Source organism: Pectinophora gossypiella, chromosome 19 (assembly GCF_024362695.1).
Source record: "Pectinophora gossypiella chromosome 19, ilPecGoss1.1, whole genome shotgun sequence".
NCBI lineage: Eukaryota > Metazoa > Arthropoda > Insecta > Lepidoptera > Gelechiidae > Pectinophora > Pectinophora gossypiella.
Genome location: NC_065422.1, coordinates 1927356 through 1950317, shown reverse-complemented (window position 1 = coordinate 1950317; position 22962 = coordinate 1927356). Strand labels below are relative to the sequence as shown.

At 39.5% G+C, this 22962-nt stretch overlaps 3 protein-coding genes, 1 long non-coding RNA gene and 1 pseudogene across 5 annotated transcripts in view; 3 read left to right on the top strand and 2 right to left on the bottom strand.

Annotated features, from left to right (window-relative positions):
* The window catches only part of LOC126375566 (uncharacterized), a 218990-nt gene that overhangs the window by 141002 nt on the left and 55026 nt on the right, over positions 1-22962 (bottom strand). The gene's annotated exons all lie outside the window — the stretch shown is intronic.
* On the top strand, positions 13133-13703 carry LOC126375616 (uncharacterized). Its single transcript, XR_007567627.1, has 3 exons — positions 13133-13258; positions 13331-13381; positions 13538-13703. It is a non-coding gene; the product is annotated as an uncharacterized LOC126375616 (long non-coding RNA).
* On the bottom strand, positions 15096-15512 carry LOC126375781 (ice-structuring protein 4-like). Its single transcript, XM_050022868.1, has one exon. It carries the CDS (start codon positions 15510-15512, stop codon positions 15096-15098), a length of 417 nt encoding a protein of 138 aa, XP_049878825.1.
* LOC126375485 (uncharacterized) lies at positions 16266-18661 on the top strand. Of its 2 annotated transcripts, XM_050022439.1 has the most exons (3): positions 16266-16351; positions 16556-16976; positions 17013-18661. In XM_050022439.1, exons 1-3 carry the CDS (start codon positions 16334-16336, stop codon positions 18185-18187), a joined length of 1614 nt encoding a protein of 537 aa, XP_049878396.1. In that variant the 5' UTR covers positions 16266-16333; the 3' UTR covers positions 18188-18661. The 2 variants fall into 2 exon arrangements, with proteins under 2 accessions (XP_049878396.1, XP_049878395.1); XM_050022438.1 differs by having other exon boundaries at positions 16556-18661.
* LOC126375780 (uncharacterized) lies at positions 20219-22064 on the top strand (annotated as a pseudogene).

Here is a 22962-nt window from a genome sequence, read left to right as displayed (position 1 = left end):
AGCCGTTGTGCCAGACTTTGTCGAACGCTTTCGCCACATCGAAGAAGAGCGCTCCCGTAGCGACAGGTTTTTTTAAGTTTAATCTACTAGAGATATGTTCAACAATACGGTGCACTTGTTGAACGCAGGAGTGTTTGGTTCTAAAACCAAACTGCTCTGGTGGAATAAGACTATTGGATTCGGCGTAGTCCCGTAATCTAGCAAATATGAGCCGCTCATAAACCTTCCCCATGGAATTGAGGAGACTTATGGGGCGGTAACTCGAAGGTTCGTTTTTAGGTTTCCCAGGCTTTGGTATACCAATTACAATTGCTTCTTTCCACTGCTGTGGAAAGACGCAGTTGCTCAAGGCGACGTTGAATATTGCCGTTAGTAAGCAGATGAGGGGAGCACCGAAGTTTTTAAGGACACGATTCGTGATACCGTCTGAGCCAGGGGCTTTTCGGGTATGAAATCTTTTGATAATACCTAGGACCTCTTCCTCAGTTACCTGTGGAAGAGGAGGATCGGTGGGAGGTACAGAAGCCCTACGCTGAACTTCAGAGTTCACCGTCGAGAGGTGCCTACGATCGATAGGGAGAGTGCTGGGCGAGCATTGGGCTTCGAGACTGTCGGCAAGGCATTCGGCTTTTTCGTCATCGTCGAAAGCGGGGGGTTGGTTAGGCCTATTGAGAGGGGGAGTAGGAACAACCGTATCCTTTTGAAGAGACCTAGACAGCTGCCAGATGGCCTGGTGGTGGGGCTCAATGCCGCTCAAAAGATTATCCCACCGATTCTGTCGCATGTCATTAATACGTTTTCTTACAGTATGCTGCAAGAGACGCAAATGACGGCGACATTCCTCGGTGCGATTGGAATCATATGCGCGGGTGGCTGCGTTTTTCTCCGTTAGCAGATCACGGATGTCGGTAGGCAGTTTCCAGCGATGGTCTTCCATCTCCGGAACCTGTTTTGAACTTTCGTTCAAAACCGACCTCACGTGATCCGTGAGGGAGTTAATAGCTGTCGAGGCCTCCTCTAAGGAGGTTATTTCTACTGGGATACTATCTAAGTACACTGAACTGGAAGACTGGAGGCCTTCGGCCACCTTCTCCCAGTCCAGCACTGTCTTAGGGGGTGCTGGATTATCAGGGGCGTCTAAACGGGAGCCTAGTTTTAATATAACAGGTCGGTGGTCGGATTGTAACTCGTGTAGTACTTCTATAGAACATAAACGTAAGTTTATGTTCTTTAGAAGCGCCAAGTCGAGTATTTCTGGTCTGTGGTTCAAGTCAGGGGGATATCTAGTGGGCTGCAATGGTGTTATTATATCATAATAGAGGGGCTCGGCTAGAGTTTCTAATACCCTGCCTCTTGTGTTTGTTGCTAAGCAACTCCAAGAAAGATGTTTAGCGTTAAGATCGCCTGCAATTATGACTGAATTACTGAGATTAAAGAGGGCTTCGAGGTCACTTCTAAGTAACCTCTTAGAGTTATTAGGAGATAGATAAGCCGACACTAATGTGATCGGCTGATGTCCTGTCATGCCTACTCGACAGATCGAAGCCTCAATGTCAGTGAGGGCAGGTGGGTCTATGGGGATACAGTGAAGTGACTTTTTATAATAAATGAGAGTGCCCCCTTTGGGCGCGCAGGTCCTGTCGTTTCGCACTAGATTATAATTTGCCATCTTGGGGTCGCGGTTAGAGGGTTTGAGGAAAGATTCCTGCACTAATAAAATATCTACCTGATGGTGTTTTACAAACTCGTGAATCTCTGCACGTTGACCTAAGATGCCATCAGCATTGAAAAAACCTATTGTAAGGGAACGCGGTTTGACTCTACTTTTATTTGTACAATCCATTATTAGGCTTTAAATTGGGACAGGGAGTCTAATAAACTGTCAAGTTGACTAAGGGCCGACTTAAAGAGAATACTAAATTCCCTAAACTGGTTGACAGGAAATGCAGAGGCCTGAGGGGCCATCGCAGGAACCGGACGAGGCGCGAGAGAGGCTGCAGGAATACCTAAATTGCTACTAGGTTGGGCGCGGGGCGGATTTGTGGGTCGGACGATTGACGGGGGACGAGTCCATGCGGATGGACGCTGCGGCGCGAGTTTGGTCTGCGTGAGTGGCAGAGCCGGGAAATCGCGAGTAGAGTGCGAGGAAGGGGCCATATGGGCTTTAGTGGGACCGGGTTGGGAAGCTGCAGCTCGGGCTGCCCTTCGTTGGGCTACCTTGTGGTGGGTGCGTGGAGCCTTGGTGCATCCGCGATAGTTCGCAGGATGACCTTGCTGACCACACAGCACACAACTAGGGGGTTCTACCTCGTTTTTGCCTCTAAGGCAATCCGAGGTAGCGTGATCCCCTAGGCACTTTACGCACCTAGGCTTGGCATGGCAATGCCTACTAGAATGCCCGTAAAGTTGGCATCTATGACACTGCGTTGGGGGGCCTCCCTTATGGGGAGTTTCGACTTTAAGGCCAGATAGACCGCAACAAGTCTTCAGGTTGAAGATCTTCTTGCCCTCATCCGTCCTTTCTAATATGACTGTGACCATGTCATACGGGACCTGGCCACGACCGCGATGCATACGGTGCACCTCAAGCACCGGAAAACCGTTGTTAACAAGGTCCTCCTTAACAAGAGTGGTTTCCCACTCCTTAGGGATTCCCTTTATGATGATACGGAGGATACGTTCCTCCGGGAGGGCGTAGGTATGGAATTGTATCCCTCTACCTTTCAGAATTGTAGTGAGCTTTCTATGCTCAGAAGATGACGGGACTTGAATTTTGATCCCATCTTGGGTCGTGCGGGCGCTGGTGATTACGATGTTCTCCTCTTTCGCCCGATGGGAGACTTCGTTCCACCTATTTTTGTCCCTCATATACAAGGGCGGAGGGGTGGGCCCTTTTTGTACTTGAGTGCCGCTGATGGCACTCTTACCATTGGGAGCCTTAGAAAGGCTGGAAGGGGCCTTACGGGCCTCGGGGATGGAAGAGGGAATCGACGTTCCCGAGGACGTCTTCTGGACCTTAGCAGGCTCAGATTCGCGGTGACGGCGGGCTCGTTTTCCCTTACGGCCCTCCACGAGCGTGAATATGTCCTCCGAAGAGGACGACTCCACACACTCCGACGACGAATCGGACTCGGCAACGTCCATAAGAACATCGCACGATTCCTCATCGTCACCGGTGAGGAGGGTAGCAGGGAAAGGGGAAGAAGCGCGCGATTGGGACAATGCAAGAGACGCGGTGGGGTGGGCAGACGCAGTAGGCCGGTCAGTGCCGGGAAGGGACGCGAGAGACGCGGCGGGGCCGGGGGTCGCGGGGAGACAGGGTGACGACGCGCGGTCGGCACGAGCACTATCAATGCGGGGCGCGGAAGGCAAGGTTAACGCCGCAACTTGCGGTACTAATCGACATATCTCAGCGTAAAGCGCGCTGCTTTTATCCGCTAGGATATGCGTCAAAATGATTTTACCGATTTCGGCCCACAGCTCGGAGCTGTCGGCCATTTTTAAGGGACGGCCAATCTGCTATATAATAATTACTACCGCTTCGCAAAAGCGTTCCTCAGAGAATAAGCGGCGCAAGAAACTCTGAGGCGATCGCTGGCTAACTTTCGCAACTCGAGTGGGATTGCTCGAGGGTGTGTAAGAGTGAGTTTTGCCTCTTTGCTTGGGGTTAACAAAGAAGATGTGTGCTTATGGTGTGCCCTAAGCTGGTATCCCTTTGCCGATCTTATTGTGCAAGAGGGTTCCTATGCTCTAAGTGCGGAGGGTTTTTACACCCCGAAACACGAAGAGAAAAATATAAGGGGTAGAGATTGGTCACTCTACCCCGGGTGACAGCTAGGGTCGACTAGGGTAGACCCCAAGGCCGGTGGTTCTAGCCCCGTCCGGGTAATGTGCCTGCCTCAAAGTGAGGCAAGCGGACGCCCCAGGGCCACGTCCCACTCAGCTTAGTTAACACCGCAAGGTATCCACTGAGGACCACGAAACTGTGGTTTTAAAATTAAAATCGATGCAACTGTAAAATAACAGTCGTTATTTTATCCTTGAAACTTAGATAAGCCAGCAAGTTCTGAGAAGAACTATTGTTGACTCAATGAATGGCGGCAGGGTCACGCCAGCAGGTAGCCGGCAGACAATGGCGGCACGGGGCGCGGGGCGCGCGGCGGGGGGCTGCGGGGCGCAGCGCGGGGAGCTGCGGGGCGCAGCTCGGGACCTCTGAACAAACGACCGTTCGGGACGGCCGCTCGACGCAGAGTCAATACTTGTACCGTAACGTTAGAAAACCAAACAAAAAAATATGAGTGTGAAATTTATCAGCTCCAGGCACAGATAAAAAAACTGACAAAATCCTTAGAAAATATGACACTGGACTACGAAGTAGCTCAGAAAACTATTCGTAAACACGAGCTGGCCGCTGATAAGTTGGTGAATTTGTGTTTTCACAACGCGGAACGCTTCGATTCAGTAATTAATCATCAGTATAGTTGCAAGCATTCATCCTCGCCGACTGAGCGGCTTGCTCGTATTTCCGAGTCTTCCCCGCTGTCCGCGCCCGCGCCGGCCCATCAGCTGGTACCGGCGGCGCAGGACTTGCTCCTCACACCCATTGTTAATGACAATAATACGTCCTTCTCGTCGGCGACCGGGCAGGCGGCGCCCGCGCCGGTAAACAAAGCGCAAAATATTATAATGTTTAGTGACGAAATTGGAAAAACAATGGGTTTACAACTTAGCCATTTCTTGAGGCGGGCAGTAATTAATAATTGTATGCCGGGTGCCTCCTATTTAGACATTTTAAAAAGAATAATTTCATATAAATTCTCACAAAATAGTATAATCATAATCTTGGCCGGTAGGAGAGGTAACGCGAACAAAGAACTACTTACTCATTATATTTCCTTGCTTGATAGCCTACCGAATGTAGCACAAGTGATTTTGTTTGCATTGCCTTTCAGCCAAAGTCAGTTAAATTCCGAAAATAAGTTTAGACATGATCTAAACCTGACGTTGCATACTTTAGTATGCGATTATTATAATAAATTTCAATTTATTGATACGAATTCCTATGTTAGGAATTTTTATTTGACCAAAGATAGATATTACTATCTATCTAACTTTTACAAAAAACAAATAGCGAAGTCGCTATCCTTTATTTTTACATTAGAATCAGCCAATTCGTTGGCTTTTAACGCGTCTGCTCCTATTGAGCAGCCTATTTTTATTTCTGACAATTGTAATTTAAATTAAATTTATTGACAACAGAGAAAAACTTTGGTTGTAGCAAGTTGAATGAGGACATATTAAATATAAAATTCAATAAGAAAAATACAAATGTAATCAACCTGGTACACCAAAACATACGAGGAATATTGGGCAAGAAACTTGAAATTGAACTTTTTTTAAACAGTAATTGTGTTGATATTATGTGCGTAACTGAACATTGGCTAAAAAACCATGAGTTCGTTTGCTTCAATAATCACCAGGTTGCCAGCTCGTACAGCAGGGAAACGGCTATCCGTGGCGGTTCATTAATATTAGTACGTAATTGTTTAAAATATAAGGAACGAACGGATATTGTAAGTCTCTCAGTTGAGCGAACTGTTGAGCTAGCCTGTATTGAACTCAGCCGGCTTATTGTATTGAGCGTATACAGACCCCCCGCTTCATCTTATGATCTATTTGAGAAAGTTATTTATGAAGCTTTATGCAAATTATGTAATAAAAGCAAACATGTTATCGTCTGCGGTGATTTTAATATTGATATTCTGGAAAATTGCTCATTAAGTACTACATTCAAATCTTTATTTCTGTGTTATGATCTTGTAAATCTTTTTTCAGAACCAACCCGAATCACGTCACAGTCCGCGAAATGTATCGATAATATTTTTAGTAACTTAGAACTCAACTGCACTCGCTCAATCACTTGTAAGGGAGCACATAGATACGTCCAAAGTAGATAAGCTAACATTTACACACGTGAGTCCTAGGGACGTCTTAAGAGCTTTTAAATCTTTAGAAATGAAATAGACTGCAGATCTTCATGGTCTCTCTGTTAAAGTCATTAACTCCGTGATTGATTGCATAGCTCCCTATCTATCATGTATATTTAATAAATGTGTAGACAATGGTGTGTTTCCAGATTTAATGAAGCACAGTAAAGTCATTCCATTGTTTAAAGCTGGTAGTACTTCTGACCCTACTAATTTTAGACCAATATCTATACTACCCACGCTTAGTAAAATATTTGAAAAAATCTTATTACAGCAATTACTTCAACATTTTAATTTAAACAATGTAATGTCTAATAAGCAATTTGGTTTCACAAAAGGTCGCTCAACATCCGATGCTGGTGTTGAGTTAATAAATCATGTTTTTCAGGCTTGGGAGGAGTCCAAAGATGCTATTGGTGTGTTTTGTGACCTTTCCAAAGCCTTCGATTGCGTTTCTCATGATATCTTGATCGCGAAACTTCGTTACTATGGATTAACTGATAATGCCATCGCTCTTTTGGAGTCGTACCTTAGTGGCCGCGTTCAGAGGGTTGATGTGCACGGCTCCAGATCGTCTGGATCTAACGTCACTATAGGCGTTCCGCAGGGCTCAATTCTAGGTCCATTTATATTCCTAGTTTACATAAACGACCTACCTAGCCTTGTAAAACATGAGGTGGTGCTGTTTGCAGATGATACCTCCTTATTTTTTAAAGTAAAGAGACGACAAGATTCTTTTGACGATGTAAACAACGCCATTTCAGAGGTAGTAGATTGGTTTACGGTAAACAATCTGCTTTTGAATGAAAATAAAACAAAATATGTTTATTTTACGTTATCTAATGTTAGTAGGCCGCTTGATTCCATTATTGTAAAAAATAAGGAACTGGACCTCACGGATACTGTTGTATATTTGGGAATTACCTACTTTGGACACTAAGCTGCAATGGAGTCCTCATATTGATAAGTTGTCCAAAAGGCTTAGCTCAGCAGCATTCGCGGTTAAAAAAATTCGTTTAATAACCGATGTAGAAACCGCGCGGTTAGTTTATTTTGCCTACTTCCACAGTCTAATGTCGTACGGCATCTTGCTGTGGGGTCATGCTGCAGATGTCAACAGCATTTTTGTTCTGCAAAAGCGAGCCATTCGGGCGATTTACAAATTGGGACCCAAGATGTCACTTAGAAATAAATTTAAAGAAATTAATATTTTAACTTTGGCATCACAATATATCTTTGAAAACTTAATATATGTAAAAAAAACATATAGGATTATTTGCAAAAAATAGCGATCGGCACATAGTTAATACCCGGAATAAAAATAAACTTGCTTTACAAGTCAGTCGATTACACAAGGTTACTAAATCTTTTAAGCGGCAATGTATACGTTTTTACAATAAGATTCCCATTGACATTCAGAATTTGCCTTTCAACTGTTTTAAGACAGTAGTTAAACAAAAACTTTACAAAAAAGGTTATTATAAAGTTAGTGATTATTTAGAAGATATGAATGCATGGGATTAACTGTCTGAGAACTGATACTAGGCAGCTAAATTACTCAATTGTATACCAATATTTTATGTTTATTTTTATTTTTTTAAAGAACGTCTAGGGCCCTGTGCCGAGGTTTTTCTTGCAGCTTCTTTTCCCCGGCTATACAGGTTGTGAGAAGCTGCAGTAGTTTTAGACGGATGAGACGTTCGTTATGTAAAATTGACGATTCAAAGTGTAACTATGTTACCTATTGAATAAAGATATTTTTGAATTTTGAATTTGAATTTAAGTTTGTTTATGTACTTTTTTATTTATTTTATTTTCTTAGGAAGATTAACAGTCAAATAATAACTACAGATCTAGACAATAGATGCAAACAATGCTAATGAGAAATCTCCACAAATAGATAGAGTTACGCGTTGATAAAGATTTAAATAGTTTAATAAGCCTAATTCAATATTTAGCTCTGAGTTAAAACTATAGTTAGCTCCCTAATAATTTACACACTTACCCTAGTGTGCACAAACATAATCAGTTTTTCTTTCACCTAATTTCATTTTTTTTCTGTGGTTAACTGAGAAATGGATATATAGCAAAGATATTACGAGAGTTAATTTGTCTTAAGTACCTAACAGCATAAAGCAGTGTTGTATTATTGAAATATAAAAGTGAGACCTTTGCTTATCAAACCTAACACTGTCAATGACAAATTTAGTTTCAAAACTGGCCCGCAATACTATTGGTTTACTCATATAATACGTAATTATTTTACACCTAGAAAAGGGCATAGTATATTCGACATGTAGCAATAATCTAAATACTTTTCAGGACAGTTGGTTCATATATTTATTATAATTGTTGATTTAATACTTTTTTTTTTGAATTGAAGTCGGCGTAGAAGTTACAGAGGCTACATTGGGCAAAACTACCGTCCCGCCATTGGTGGAGCGACTTCGGGAGCGCGCCCTCGCCGACGCCAAGCCAAGAGAAGGTTGTGGCGCGCGGCGATGGTGCGGCCCTCGTGCGGCCGAAGGTGGAGGAGCGGCGCGCGCCGCTCTCCGCCTCCGAAGTCGCAGCCGCCCAAGACCGCTGGCGGGCGGCCGTTCAAAAAATGGAATGTTGAGAATTGGGAATATCCCAATTCTCAGGATTCAATTTACAAGAAAATAAAATGAATTTTTTAACCAATGTTTTATTTTTTCCCCTTTTCACTCATTCAAATGGGTGGTTCTTTGAACACCCCAAAATCAATATCTTTGCCGTAGATCAGATGCAAGAATAACCTAGATTTTTTTTATCTTTGCGAATATCCAGTTAGAACATACGTATGTTCTAACTGAATACTTGCAAAAACGAAAGATTGTTGGATGTTTTTGAGTAAATGATATTGACTGACGATGTTCGAAGACCCATCCAAAAACAGCATTCGATATAGGATATCTATAATTTTCTACCAACCAACCGTCATTCTCAACTCGATCTTCGGGCTAGAGATGTTATAAGTATCCGGCTGGGGACCGGAAAATGCGCCGATTATCCCCGGCGCTGCCGGGTAATTTTTTTGAAGGTAAAACTTTATAATAAGTTACTTTAAAACTAACATTTATTGCACTTATATTCTAAAGCGCATAAAACCATTATTATTAAGAAAATGTTGATTATGGTGACAAAAAAACCGGTGTTTTACCGTTGAAAAACTGTTGTGTCCATACATCGTCACAGGTTGAGATTAGTTTACCAACTGCAAATAAGCTTGTAATTGCAATAAATATAAAATTTTCGACAACAAATTTACGATTTTCGATTTTTTTCGAAATCCTTCCTTTTTGACAGTTGAGCGAGAATCTCAAGGCGGCGTTTGAAAGGATTATATTTGGAAGATTTAATCGACTCTAGTGGGCCGGTTGCGGTAAGCGCTGCATGAGTGAAACGCCGGCGGAGTCAATATCCCCCGATACCGAAATATTTGATGTCATGAGCTGCTTGGCCGCCTCTATGGCTAGAGTAATCAGGTCATCGGGATTGTATATTACGTCCTTTGGACGGCGATACTTTTCAGTATTGTTCCTAAGCGGGACGCAATCGGAAGCCGCAACTACCAGGGGATTAGGATGGTGAGAAGCAAAATAAAAGATAACATTTTTAGTCTTAAATTAGAGCCATTGGGCAATGACTGGCAGACCTAGGTCGATGTGCAGATTTTCATTGCTACACGGGGCTCCCGTGGCTTTCCGCACGAAACGATTTTGTATCACGTAAGGGGTGGTTCTCATTACGGGACTCTTTACGATAGTCATCATATTTCACACCCACCTAACCTGAAGTTTCAGGTTTGAACAGAAACATGCTTGAATTTTGAACTCAAACCAGCCCAATTAAGTCACATAAGTACTTCCGAAAACACTTTTTTTTTCTCGGGTATATCATTATAATATGGAAGTGGCCGTATTATCAGCCTGCCCACCCACCGCACTTATTAAAAATTTATAATTATATCCTTCCGAGCACTTGCTGTGTAGAGATAGTGGTCTAGTTCTTTCAAGGCACGGTTTTTCAGATGGTTCTGCACCGTATTACTGACTTAATGCATGCCGGGTAATTTTGCCAGGTACCCGGCACGGAGTAGCGCCGATTTTTAATTTACCGATTTTGGAACAACTCTAGCGATTTGTCCTTTTGACATACGATACCATCGCCCGGCTTTTTGGCGGGAGGCGGGAACGGGACAGTTGCTTTCTTCATTGAATAATCTAAATAATTAATACGAAGTGGTGTTTTGTGGTTAATGATCGCATTAAGTTAGTCGGAAGACATTCGCGAGTGTTATTATATTGGAGTATTCAATAAACAAAGTGTATCTGCCTATTTTCGCTTCGTGTCAGGAAGCCGCTTCATAACTCAAAAGTTTATGCGGACTTTTGAGTTAATTCGTTTGGGGTTCGGAGTAGGAGTCTACTCCGAGGGTGGGGGCTTAGGTTTCATCATCATCACCTTTCATCATTTCATTAATCATCAAGAAAAAAAATACGTCAGACATGGCTGTATGGGCATAGTTCCCTTTGCCTTACCCTTCGGGGAAAACCTCAGAACAATAACTAAAGCATAGAAGGAAGGCTAAAATAGCAACAGAACTCTATAATTCTGCTCTACTTTATCTTACGGAACCGGCGTAATGTTAGACAAAGACGCATATACAAAAATTGTTTCGTAATTTCGTAGGTTGTCACAAGTTTTTCATTGCCTAGTGTTGGGTTTCACTTTAGTAATATGTCGATAAAATTAAATTTACTTACAATTAATGTCGATAATTTTTTTTACAAGATTTCTTTTTGTAGGATGCAATTATCTTCTTCTTGATGAAAGGAGACTCTGTCTCTGATAGGTAAGTATCTAACCATTTTTGGATTATATTGTCTGGTTTATATTAGTTTGGAGCTGCAGCTCACATTCAGGAAGGAAAGAAAATAGCCAACTGTTATCGTTTCATCGGTAAGTATTTTGTAATATTCGAATTTATTTATGATGTCATCCGCCGTGCACTGGTGTCGATCGACGTGCCGTGCAAATTGGAACCGCCGCCGCCGGGTCTAAGCCGCACAGACGGTAAGAGACCCGATGGGGTCACGCCATAGACATAGAAAAGAGTATGGACTGGAAATACCTACAGAAAAAACGTGCCACTCTGTAAACATAAAATGGCGGTCTTTACTAGGGCTACAAGCTGTTTCAATACTAGGATTACCATACTCGTACCTACTAGATATAGCATTATACTTAAAAAAATACGGCATACAAGTATTCATAAGAGAACAGAAAGGGAAAGTAAAAGGTAGGTAGGTGGTGTACTGTATCTTTCGTGCAAAACTTGTAAGTATTGTATGTTGTGTGCAATAAAGTATATTTGTATTTGTAAAGGAAGGTTTAGTCAAGATTTATCTAAGTCGCTTACACAAATCTATAACATTCATTACATTCTTTATTGGGCGCAGTTCGTATCAACCTGGAGTGTTGGAGTAGGAGTAAATAAGAAAAGGAGGTAAAATGAAATATAAATTAGATCGTAAATCTGTTCATTAGCAAGTATTTATTTCACACGTTATTAATTATGTACATTATATTCACAATAAATACAAATTTATTAATTTCTAAACAGTGTCAATTTGCTTAGAAACTGTCTTTGTGACACCCTGTCACATTGTTTTTTTTTTTTTCATTAAGTCGTTTGATCTTGAGGCGGGACTTGTTCAGCTTTTCTTTTAAATTTTTCATCTCGTCTTTTTGAACTGACTGAAATAAAGTTTAATAATAATGTTAAAATAGTATATGTACAAAATAATCTATAAAAATAAAAGTAAAATATATCTGATTTAAGTGCATTGTGCAGCTGGTTGAATTATACACTCTATATATGTATATCATGTTAAAAATATAAAAAAAGAAAATTATTTGATATACCTTTTCATGTAAATCCAGTCGACACTTTTGGATTTAATATCTGAAATCAAAGATAATAATAATTTACTTATATAAAACGTGTACAACTCATAATTGTTTAGACATAAAACAACTACAGACTTAGTATATATACTAAGTTTATTAAGTACATAATAATATGTAGTTGAATGATAGATAGTATAAACGTGTTGTGATAACATGATACAAATATCTTATCTATCTATCCAGCAGTGAGATGATGCAGGCTAGGCTGAAATTTAAATTTAAACACCATTTCATCTGTCTGATCTATAATGTTCAATGTAGGAATAGCATCGTCTCGAAGACGCCTCCACTTTGAATTAGGAACACACATAAATGAATCCGCAGTAAAATGTTTCGAGCAAATACGGCTGTACTTATTTGGAATCCAATTTCGTCTATTAATGCGAATTATCCATTCTTTCTCTTTGTTATCGTCTACAGGAAATCTAAAAATTAAAAGTATCGATAATTTTAGTACATCACTATGGACAATCAACATAACCTCAAATCAATTCCGTATTCATCGATGAAACGTATAATATAATGGATATCTCAAATATTTTATGCTACAAATCTATTCAGGAAAACATATTACTTTCCTAAAATTGTTCAGCAGTTCACATTTCACTAGAAAATTACAAAAAACTTACCGATGAAACGACAGAAGTTGTTGGCTATTTTCTTTTCTTCCTGAATGTGAGCTGCAGCCCCATACCACACAAGACATAATGTCACACAGTCGAGACACTCAATTATTTGATATAAATAAAAGTTTCTTTCCATTTATTTGGAAAAATATTGTTAAATTATCACTGAAAACAATCTGAACACAAGACACTCGTAAACACAGTTGACGCGACCGTGTCAAATAGTTCGGTAAATATAAGTAAAATCTTCTTATGTATGTTACTATGTATTTGGCCGAGTTAAAATGAGTCCAATAGGTCCAAATGACATTTCATGTTGTGACAACCTCGGAAAAAATGAAGCAAAGAGCGAATCATTTGTCCTTTTCTCACTCATAGTTTGTGTCGTAAGCTAGAAGAGAGCCGGTTTATAGTTTCTGAATTCTTATTTTAGCCTTCCTTCTATGCTTTAGTTATTGTTCTGAGGGGAAAACCAAACCAAAAAAAAAAAAAAAAAAAAAAAAGATACCATCGCCCGCCATTTCCTTTTTTGGTCGTCTCGTCTGATTGAGAAGTTGAGTTTTTTTTTATAGTTTCACGAAAATCACTAGAAATCTTTAGTGTATGTTGCTATTGTTATTTTTGTTTCAGCAACAATGTTTTAAGTAAAAGGTAAGATTTTTCTTTTTTTCGGAATGGCGCACACGCAGCCATTATAATTACAATAATTGTACTTTTTTATAGAGAAACGCGAACGGCGAGGCGCCAGGACGCGGGTGCTCCGCCGCCGAAAATGTAAGTATTACATAAACTATATTATATTTTCACAAAATCACATAGTATTACATTCGTAGGGGTAGGTTTATAGTTCCTACACTCACTCCTCGCCAGCTACCTATACGTTTCAATGTAAAAACTGTGTTATACTTATTCATAATTGTTTTTGTGCAGCAAATGGATTGCAACTGAACCTATGAGGGTGAGTTAATTACAAGGGTAAGGGGCTTCCTATAATACTGTGCTCCTATGAGGAAGGAACAGTATGGTTTAACAACAATGCAGTGTGTGATGCATGAGCTTACTAACTCAGCAGCTAATTGCAAGCAGCCTGTGCACAAAGGGGGGTGTTTGTTTGTGTGTGTATATACGTAATATATAACTGATGTCATTAATATAAACAGCCTATGTACGCCCCATTGCTGGGCACAGGCCTCCCCTCAAACAACCGGAGTCAGTATGGAGCATCTGATGTCATTACTATGTAATAATCGCTTGTTTTCTTGGGCAAACCAGAAAGAATACTTCCAAGTGTGTGGTGGAGCTGGTGGTGCCGGGGTCCCCTGTAAGTATTGCATATCCAATTTTTTGAATATAAATACTATCATTTATTATTCCACATATAAATGACCAGGTTGGTCGCTATAATAGGTATTAATACAAGGTATTTTGTATTAAATTTCATGTTACCTACCTATATTATAATAATGATTTTTAAATGTAAAAGCTAATGGATTTTTAATGTAGCAGTCCTTGGTTATTATACAAAATAATGAGTCTGATTATTTAAATTGAGTTATTTTAAGTTACTTAACAATACATAGTTTTTTTTTTTTTTTAAATATGTTTTGCTGCTCTGCCCTAAAAGTGATGGAGAATGTGTATAATGCCTGGTCAATTTGATTAGGCTAGTTTCCAACTAGTGAAATGAGTTACTTTTTACTAAATGTCAAAACACGAAATTACTATGGAATTTGACACAAGCACACTGTGACATCATAGAAAAATGTGATAAAATATCGTACTTATTATTACGTTTTTCTTGATTAAAATTCATAAATAAGTTAAATATAAAAAAGGTAATGTTTTTCGTTAGATGTTATTTTGGTATTAGAATTTCATAATTTATCTTGAACCTAGTACACAACCCAATTATTGTCAAATTGCACTCTCATATTGGGCATTATGTATAACGACCAATTTATTACTTGTCTATAACATAACCTGTAGTACAGTATCAGAATCAATAGTGGTTCATGAGGGGCTGTGGTTAAATTTTAGTTTTCTTTGTAATTTATTATAATAGGACAGTATAGATTATATTGGAATTAGGATATATTACTTAAGTCTTTGAATTGTTATGTTAGGTTAAATATGCTTTTTATATTTGTAGACCAGAAGACGAAGATGATGGGGCGACGGAGCCCGCCGCAGTGGCGGCTACGGCGGAAGTCCTCGCCTCCGCCGCCGCCGCCGCGGCTACGGCGGAAGCCCTCGCCACCGCCGTCGCCGCCGCGGTTACGGCGGAAGTCCTCGCCTCCGCCGACGTCACCGCGGAAGTTCTCGGCTCCGCCGACGTCCCGCGGATACGGCGGAAGTCCTCGCCTCCGTTGACGTCACCGCGGATACGGCGGAAGTCCCCGCCTCCGCCGCCGCCGCCGCAGACGCCGCGGCGGCTATAGCGGTAGGCTCAGCCGCCAAGGCCGCTAGTGCAACGGTCCCGCACGTCGCTTTAATGTCGTCGCTTATAGCGAAGGCGGCTGCTGCAATAGCAGACAGCCACGCAGCAGCAGCGGCTCCCGGCACGCTGGACGCTGAGGCCGCAAGCGTTGCTGCCGCTGTTGCGGCAACAGCGGCTCGCATGGAAACGGCGTACGCAGCTGACTACTATCGCCCGGGCCATTGACTGCGCCACCGTGCCGGGAGCCGCTGCCGCCAGTAGCGCAGCTGAAGCCTTCGCTGCCGCTGGTAGCGCAGCCGAAGCCGCTGCCACCGCCACCGGTAACACAACCGAAGCTGCGGTGGCGGCGGCAACGGCTTCGGCTGTGTTACCGGTGGCGGGGGCAGCTTCCGGTGTGCCGGGAGTCGCTGCCGCCAGTAGTGCAGCCGCTGCCGCCGCCACCGGTAGCCCAGCCGAAGCATAACTCATAAAACGGTTACTGATGATGGATTTTTAGTTTAAATTTAGTTTTTGTATTTTTACTACTATTGTTATTCTTGTTCGTTTTAAATAATGGGCTACTTTTATATTTTTTTTATATTCTTGTAAATTTAAAATCAAACCATGTTAATTTCTTTATTATTTAGATACATGACTTGGTAGTCGGCAAGGTCGCCCGTATTTATTAGCGAGGACCTCAAAGACTTCCCAGTCCATAATTTGTAATACATTAGGATAATCATGATACCAGCAACTCTGTGTTCATTTTATTAAGTTGCTGATCGGTGGCGGATTTAACCCCTAGGGAAACTTTAATAAAAAACCTTAATTAGCTAAGTGCATTTTAAATTTATGCATGTTAATTTTAACATGAATGAATAATCCTAACCTAACTCAGGAACTTCAGATTTTTTTTTGTCAAAATGTCATCATTTTGTTATGCCAATCTATAGAAAAAATCGATACAATCAACATTTAAGTAATACTTGTGTTTTTACCGAAAAACTAATATTTAACGAGATATGATGACAAATGTGTCGAATTAGAACTATGGAACTAAATTAACCCTTAATATTGGGCAAGAGGAATATTATTCCCACATGATATTTCGTGTTGTGAACGGTCAATATCAATAAGTAAACTGTTCCCACAAAATGTCACTTCTACTTTTTTTTTAATAAGTAATCTATGGTCTGTGCCAAACGCACACCGTAAAATGGAACGCAGAAAAAAAAAACACCTGTCAAAGTTGGCAAGATCGTCAATGAATTTGCTGATGTTTACCGGTTGTTTGCACAATTGTTGTAATAATGTCGAGAAAAAATTCGGTAAGTGTTTATTTCAAATAATTTTCATTAGGTTTTGAATTAGTTTACTTGTATATCATTTTTATAAGTCAAATAAACAATTGATACTTGAGTTTTAGGCGTTGAAAATGTGTGGGAAATATTTTCATGTTGCCCGTTTAGGTTCGCGTATGTAAAAACCAAGTGGGAAACTGTTTCCCTGTAACAAAGCGTTTTACTTTTCAGAAACCTCTTAAAGATTCGGAAATTGAAAGTCAATTGGCTGCCTTGTTTTCATCGGAAGAAGAAGAAGGGTTTGATGATGATGTATTTGATTCTTGTGCCACAGACTTTTACTCGGTGGATTACGACCGACGGTTGGACGAAATTCAAAATGTAACGACTGAAGATTTACATAGTATACTGTTGGGTGAGTCTGATTTTTCGTCAATACAAAATGAAACACATATTACTTTACCAGTATCACATGAACAACAAGTCCAAGAAAGTATCACAATTCAAGAGTTTACTGTCCCAGAAACAATGGTAAATATTGGTTCAATACCACAAGATGTTACAATGGTAGAATCTCAAGCAGGTACTCCTTTGATAGCTTTAGAAAGACAAGCCGGCCCTTCTTTATTACCACTGGATGAAAGACAAGCAGGCCCTTCTTCATTACCACTGAATGAAAGACAAGCAGGCCCTTCTTCATTACCATTGAATGAAGTCCAAGCAGGCACTGCTTCAATACCAAACGATTCTTTGCCAGGTGAACAAAATCATCCTGAACCAAAATCAGTTTTTTGTAGAAATACATTTAGTCAGTTACAAAATAAGGCAAGAAATTGGTCTTTTACAGCTGAGAATATTAATTGGCCTAGTTTTCACAGAGAAATGCAAGTTAAGAAACTATACACTAACCGAAGTCAACCGCTTGATTATTTCATTGATTATTTTCCAGAAGACTTGATTGATGTAATAGTTGAGAACACAAATATTTATGCACATCACAAAAATGCTAAATCTTGGAAAAATGTTACGAAAGAAGAGATAAAAGCATACTTTGGTATGATTATACTGATGAGTATAAATCCCTTGTCCGATATAACTACATATTGGTCGACAGATGAATTTTACAGAAACCCAGTCATAAACAAACCTATGCCATTAAAAAGATTCAAAAAAATAACACAAAACCTTCACATATCAAACATTATTACTGAAGCTTCACAAAACACCCCAAATTATGATAAATTGTCGAAAATTAGACCTGCTATTGAAGTTCTGAACAAAACTTTTAAGGAAAATGTAAAAGTCTCTGAATTTAATTCAATTGATGAAAGTATGATAAGGTTTAAAGGCCGTAGTCATATGAAACAATACATGCCTAAAAAGCCCATTAAACGTGGATACAAATGTTGGGTGAGGGCTGATTCCCATACACGATATATGTATGAATTTCAGTTTTATACTGGAAGGATTGATAATGGAACAGAGGAGAATTTAGGGGCCAGAGTAGTGATGGACCTGTGTGAATCTTTGCCAGCTAATACACTTGTTACGTTTGACAATTTCTTTACCAGTCTTCCTTTGATAGAAATTTTACATGAGAAAGATATTTACAGTGTTGGAACAATTAGAATAAACCGGAAAGGCTTACCAGATTTGATAACAGGAAGAAATTTAAATAGAGAAGAAAAAAAGGAAACATCTTTGAAACCAGGAGAGTTTATATACCAATGTGCTGCACCAATATCAGTGGTACCAAGGATGTTTTCATTGCAAGCTCTGCTTTTGATCCACGAGCAGTTGAACAAATATGGAGGAAACAGAAAGATGGTAGCAAGAAGCCAATGTTTTGCCCACTTTCCATAACAAAATATACCCAATTCATGGGTGGAGTAGATCATTTTGATCACTACAGGGCGTCATATCCTCTTGGTCGTAAATCTCGCAAGAATTGGCACTGACTCTTCTGGTTCCTGCTCGAGGCTGCAGTTATAAATGCATACATTGTTTATATGATGTCTCATTCAACAAGGAAAAACACACATAAAGACTTTCGCTTACGTTTAGGCAGGGGCCTCATAAACAATTTTTCATCTCGAAAATGTCAAGCCCCAGTCTTCAAGACCAAAAAAGGAGGTGCAAACTCAGTACCTGAAGAGGTGCGAACATCAGATGTTGGCTCCCACATGCCTGAATTAGCAAAATTTAGAAGGTGCAGGATGTGCAGCACGCGAGCTAAAGAACAAAGAACGAAATATGTATGTAAAGTTTGTAAAGTGCCATTGTGCGCTGCGCCTTGTTTCTATAACTTTCACACCCAATAAAGATACTTAACTTTTATTACAGTATTTTATTTACTTGTAAATATTTCATGGAATAAATCACACCAGACTATACTACCTAATGTGTCTGAAATATATTTCCCACCGGCTGGGAAACATTTTCCCACATTCAGTATAAGACAATGTTTAAGATGGGCAAAGGGAAATATTTTCCCACATGTTTTTTTGAGAAAACGAAAATAACTACAGATGTGGTGATATACAATCCTACATCTGTATACATACATAATCGCATTTTTGTAATGAAAAAGTTTCAGACATACATAGTTTTAGCATGCCCTATTAAGGGTTAAATGTATTTAAATCGCTTTCTTTTCGGCGGATTAGCTAATGAGGTATAACTTAAAATAAAATTAGATTGTGCCTACAGGTGTTAGCACCATTTTATACTGAAACTTAAAAAATCTTAACTTCTATATTATTGCAAACCAAAAGATTAAAGAGACTTACTTTTGTTCCCGTGTTGTATATTGTATTGTAATAAAGTATGTTGTGAGAACTTAATTAAAATATTTTATTTTAAACTAACAAAAACTGTTACACTTTCAAATTATTTTTTTAATTACTCAAAAGTACATTTTAAAACTATTTTTTTTTAGTTTTAAAAATCTTTGTAGTCTTGAATGGATATGAATGCTGTTCGGTGCGTTTATTTTAATTTTTGGAGGTTTATAGGTTGGTATAGGACAAAAAAATATTTCAAACTATTCCCATAAAAAAAAGTTAAATTACACACCAATACAATTACCAGAACAAGACACACAAGCACAAACACAAGGAAATTTAAAAGTTAGGTATATAATATGTAGAAATATATTATACAATTTCAATAAAAAGGCGTTAGATAAGTGCAGTGTGAACACACCGTAAGCGAGACGGCCGCGCAGTACCTATTGTATCGAGATTGTATGGACCGGCGTGGCACGTCGGCCGGTCCGTCGATGCGTTTGTATGAACACACTACGCGTTACCGGTGCGCACATTCGTGTGGACAGCGAGACACAGCTGGCGTGTTGGTAGCACATTCGTTGGTACAACTTTCGTGATAGCTACGCGTGTGCGTAGAGCACGCCTCGACCATATGCGCATATTTGTCACATGGGTCTAGCAGCTGAAGTGTTAATACTTGTGTTATTACCGAAAAACTAATATTTTATGATATTGTTAACAAATGTGTTTTTTTACTATGAAACGAAAACTAAATTTATCTGGTACTCCAATGCTGGTAACGATCCAGTCTTCTCGTGTCAAACGTAATCTTCTATGACAGTTTAGGTGTAATAAAGTGAAAAAATTGCATCAATATAGGTGCCTGCTATGAGCTCTTGAAAGTAGGTGCTATTTAGCATATTTCCAAGTTCTGTTGAGTGTTATAATTCATACTACTAATTATGATTTTTTTATGCGTCCGCTGTTCACTAATTACATTATATTATGTCTTTATTAATACATTGAGATCATTTAAATACCGTAAAATTTGGCAACTTTGCCAAAAAAAATATTTTTGACAATTAGGTATCTCTTGCTTAACATCGTGTTATCATTTCATTTTGCCATGGTACTGCCCCAGGTTCAGAAATGAAATAAGTTTTGAAGTTCTCTGTGATGTTCATCGAGTCCATGTTTTGATTACCGGTTATGTCCATGTCTTGGCTATCAAATGAATAATTTTGTAAAATGTTGTTATTAGACAGGGCAACGTCTTCAGACCCAAAATCTTCCAAAGCATAATTATGCAGGCAGGTGCATGCAAGAATCATCGTATCTAAAAACTTTGGTTGCATACTTATACGTTTTTAAAAAATTTCAAATTTCTGTTGTAATATTCCGAATGAACTTTCCACTACACGCCTTGCTCGACTTAAACGATAGTTAAAGATTTTCTTCTCACTATCGTTTAATACCTGACTTCCAGGATAAGGTCTCATAATGTGTTCACACAGAGGGAATGCTTCGTCCCCAACAAAAACATGAGGAACTGGTATTGTCGTACCTGGCAAGCATTTATTAGGCGGTATAACAAGCATATTATTTTGTAATAGTTGTCCAAATTTGGAACTGCTTAATATGCCGCTATCATTGTTACGCCCATACGCTCCAATATCTACTACAATAAATTTATATTTAGCGTCAGTAATAGCTAACAAGACAGTGCTGAAAAACTTTTTATAATTGTAGTAGAGACTTCCGCTGTTCCAGGGTGCCCTAATATTGACATGCTTGCCGTCAATCGCTCCTATACAATTAGGAAAATTCCATAACCTTCTAAAATCATCCTCGATTTTAACCCATGACTCTGTCGTTGGTTTTGGCATAACAATGGGTCGTAAATATTTCCAAATTGCGGCACAAATTTCGTGTACAATCATCCAAACTGTAGCATAGCCCATTCGAAAAGTATGAGCTAGTGCTTTGAAACTGATAGCAGTAGTAAGAAATCTGTAACAAATTAAATAAAGTTTACTAGGTACCTACTACATATTTTTAATAAACTGTTTCTTTTTCTAGTGCCGGAATGTCAGAAACAGTGGAAGAAACTTCGTGACTGTTACAAAAAGGCTCTTAGATTGAGACAATATAAAAGCGGTTCTGCGCGAAAAACTGAAAAACCAATTCAATTTGAGAAGGAGTTAGAATTTTTAAAGCCACACCTACAGGACAGATCACAGACATCAAACCTTGATTGTTTTGATAATAGTTTAGACATAGCCACGGAAGACATCTCAATTATAGAGTCACAAACATCTGACGTCGGGGAAAGTTCACGCTCTGATTCGGCATTATCAAATCATAGTATCAGAAATAAAACACTACCTCTATCGCAGAAATTATTCCGACAATATGTCGAGGCCAAAGGAAAGTAAGAAGATCCATTAGATGCGTTTTTTCTATCAATGAGTAAATCAGTAAAAAAGATGCCCATACGAATTCAAGCTGAATTAAAACGGGCAATACTTGGCTTGGTTACTGACGCAGAAGTAAAACTTGCCTCCGAGGAAAGTATCGATACTCCATCATCAATGATTAACCGCTATGGAACACAACAACAGCAAATTTATTCCTTACCATCAACTTCAACTTACATACCACCCACTACTTATTGTCCACCACCTTCTTCAACCACGCCACCTAATCATACAAATTACGGCACAATATCCAACACAACAGCATCTTCTGCTCCACCATCACCTTACATACCACAGCCTATTTCGAGAACACAGCAACAGCGGCAATCGAAAATTGACGAATTCGAAGAATTTACTTATAATGAATGACTGATAATAATGACCTTAATAATTGTGATTTTAGATGGTGAATAATTACTTATTTCTAATTTTTAAATAAAGAGTCTTGAAATACAAGCTTTGTTTAATTATGCTATTCTATCTAAGGGATGATAATTGATATTTATGTTGAACAACCTAGAAGTATTTAACACCTTGTGCGTAAGTTAATCAAAGTCCTACAATCGTAAGAAAGCGTAAAACTTACCTGATATTCGCTCTTCAACGGTAATGGGTATCGTTAATTTTGTTTCTTGTTTCTCAATGTGTGGTCTCAAAATATTGACTAAGTTTGTAAATTGATCGTAGTCCATTTTATAATAGTCGTAAAAAATACTCGGGTATCTATATAAGTCAACGCAAAAAGTAGTAAATTCACCACAAATACGTCTGTTCTTCCACAAGTTGTGAACACTATAATTCCGCTTTCTTTTTCTTCTTTCTTCGTTTTCTTCTTCTTCAACTTCCGATATAAGTAATATCATAGCAAGATCAATGTCAACCATTTTACACACGTTTCGGCTACGAGAGTCAACTGGCAAGTGATTCAATAGCACTGCTGTTGATACCTATTACTACACGTAAAAGAGTGCGCGCATAGTATAAATTGACCCTTATTTCAGTACGGCAACACTGGAGCCACAGGTGACGTTTCTTTTATTACAGAAATTTCGGAAAAAAAGGGCCCGAACTTCGAAGCGGAAGGGCGCGATTTTGAAAATTTATTAAATTAATTACTTTGAAGCCCTTTTTTGAATAAAACATTTACTCAATTTACTGTTGGTAGTGCTACACAAACTTAGATGAATGACTCCAGCGGAGGAACGCTGGAGTTAATGGACTGCCGCCCCAGCGACGGTCCCCTCAAAAGAGGGACGCCGCGCGAAAACTCGAATCCAGACTTCTCTTCGCCTCCAAAGATGACAGCAAACTATACAAGAAGTAAGAGAGGCTTATTTAAAGATTACAACCACATTTACACAGAGGAATGACAAGAAGGAATACCCCGTACTAA

Coding starts and splice junctions, on each gene's coding strand:
- LOC126375781 (XM_050022868.1), bottom strand. CDS start 15,512: ATGAGTTATGCTTCGGCTGGGCTACCGGTGGCGGCGGCAGCGGCTGCA.